The 2452-nt window shown below is 57.4% G+C and overlaps 2 gene segments (V, D, J or C); one reads left to right on the top strand and one right to left on the bottom strand.

Moving 5' to 3' along the window:
- Positions 1 to 716, top strand: part of LOC110391445 — a 4863-nt gene extending 4147 nt beyond the window's left edge. The window contains 1 exon segment of the V gene segment in view: positions 256 to 716. Coding sequence covers positions 256 to 716 — 461 coding nt within the window.
- A 1035-nt stretch (positions 717 to 1751) lies between these two features.
- The window catches only part of LOC110391444, a 10887-nt gene continuing 10186 nt past the window's right edge, over positions 1752 to 2452 (bottom strand). Inside the window, 1 exon segment of the V gene segment in view lies at positions 1752 to 2098. Within this exon segment, the coding sequence occupies positions 1767 to 2098 (332 nt within the window).

The raw sequence follows: 2452 nt of genomic DNA, 5'->3' as shown, positions 1-2452 counted from the left end.
CTCATTGCATTCTTTATGAGGTCTCCATGGGATCTCTCTGATTTCTCAGTGGTGTCTCTCTGAAATCTGAATGGGGTCTTCATGAGGTCTCTATGTGTTCTGTGCTGGGTCTCTATGGGGCATCAGTTGGGTCTCTATTGGGCCTCTATGGCATCTGTATGAAATCTCTATGGGGTCTCTAAGGGGTCTCAGTGGGTTGGCTGCACGAGGCCGTGTGGCGGCGGCTCCGTCAGCGCTCTCTGTCCTTCCCCACAGGGCTGATGGCGGCCGTGACGTTGGACGAGTCCGGGGGCGGCCTCCAGACACCCGGGGGAAGGCTCACCCTCGTCTGCAAGGCCTCCGGCTTTGACTTCAGCGATTACAGCATGAACTGGGTGCGACAGGCGCCCGGCAAGGGGCTGGAGTGGGTTGCATGTATGTATTATGATGGCAGTTACACATACTACGCGCCGGCGGTGAAGGGCCGTGCCACCATCTCCAAGGACAACGGGCAGAGCACAGTGCGGCTGCAGCTGAACAGCCTCAAGGCCGAAGACACCGCCACCTACTACTGCACGAGATGTTCTAGTAGTGGTTGTAATGCTTATGAGGCTGGTCAGATCGACGTCGCTCCTGGATTGAGTGGTGTCATCCACGGCCCCGATACAGAGATCGGACCTGAAGTGAGCAAGCTGAGCCCAGAACGTACAGAACTCAACCCCAATCTGCAGAAGTGAGCCCGCAGGGATGGAACTGAGCATGGAATTGTCTGAAGAAGGCATGGTGGTGGTGTTGGTGATGGAGATGGAGAAGGATAAGATGATGCAGATGCTCATGGTCATGGTCATGGTCATGGTCATGGTCATGGTCATTCGATGCACAGACACAATTCTTTGCCCCCAGCACTGAGCTCCACATCCCAGGGGGAACCATCCCAGCTGCAGATGAACACGTGTCCCTGTGCCGTCCATGTAACCAGCACCGTAACCACAATAAGCAGCACCACAACCATAAGCACCATCACAACAGTAACCATCAGCATTTTTGGCGCAGTAGTAGGTGGCGGTGTCGTCGGCCTTGAGGCTGTTCAGCTGCAGCCGCACTGTGCTCTGCCCGTTGTCCCTCGAGATGNGCTCACGCTCAGCATCATGTGTATGGCCTCCAGGTTCATCTGCAGCAGTTACACCATGTTCTGGGTGCGACAGGCGCCCGGCAAGGGGCTGGAGTTCGTCGCGAGTATTTATAGCAGTGGTAGTTACACAAGCTACGGGTCGGCGGTGAAGGGCCGTGCCACCATCTCGAGGGACAACGGGCAGAGCACAGTGCGGCTGCAGCTGAACAGCCTCAAGGCCGAAGACACCGCCACCTACTACTGCGCGAAAGCAGCTGGTGGTGGTTGTTGGAGCGGTTGGTGTGCTGCTTGTGCTGATCTCATGGGCGGCACAAGGACTCGAGTTCATCTGAATTTGGGAAGGTTCCCCCTGGGATGCAGAGCTCAGCGCTGGGGGCAAAGGACTGTGTCTGTGCATCAACAGACCATGACCATGACCATGACCATAAACATGACCATGACCATGACCATGACCATGACCATGACCATAAACATGACCATGACCATGACCATGACCATGACTATGAGCATCTGCACCATTGTATCCATTTCCGTTCCCATCACCACCTCTTCCGAAATCTCTATGATCACTTCCATCCCTGCGGGCTCACTTGTGCTCATTTGGGCTGAGTTCTGTACGTTCTGGGCTCAGCTTGGTCACTTGGGCTCTGATCTCTCAACTGGGGCTCTGGGAGATACCACTAAACCCAGGAGCGGCGTCGATATAATTAGCATCATCATCACAACCACTACCATAACCTCTCGCGCAGTAGTAGGTGGCGGTGTCTTCGGCCTTGAGGCTGTTCAGCTGCAGCCGCACTGTGCTCTGCCCGTTGTCCCTCGAGATGGTGGCACGGCCCTTCACCGCCGACGCGTAGCCTGTGTTACTACCAGTGCTCCAAATACCCGCGACCCACTCCAGCGCCTTGCCGGGTGCCTGTCGCACCCAGTACATGGGGTAACTGCTGAAGGTGAAGCCGGAGGCCTTGCAGACGAGGGTGATCCCTCCTGCGGGCGTCTGGAGGGATCTCACTCACAACAGAACCAGCCCCAACCTCCTCCACCTCTGGCTTCACCACCATCAGCCCTTATGCCTCCTTCCTCCTCCTCTGGCCACCCCTCCAGGTGGGCCCTGGCTTCAGTGGGGCCTTGCTGGGGTCTCTATGAGGTCTCTATGGTATCTCACTGGCTTCTCACTGCGGTCTCTATGGGGTCTCTATGAGGTCTCTATGGGTTCTGAGTGTGGCCTGGCTGCACGAGGCCGTGCGGCGGCGGCTCCGTCAGCGCTCTCTGTCCTTCCCCACAGGGCTGATGGCGGCCGTGACGTTGGACGAGTCCGGGGGCGGCCTCCAGGCGCCCGGA

This window comes from Numida meleagris, unplaced genomic scaffold, assembly GCF_002078875.1.
Source record: "Numida meleagris isolate 19003 breed g44 Domestic line unplaced genomic scaffold, NumMel1.0 unplaced_Scaffold366, whole genome shotgun sequence".
NCBI lineage: Eukaryota > Metazoa > Chordata > Aves > Galliformes > Numididae > Numida > Numida meleagris.
This window is presented reverse-complemented; position numbering and strand designations above follow the sequence as displayed.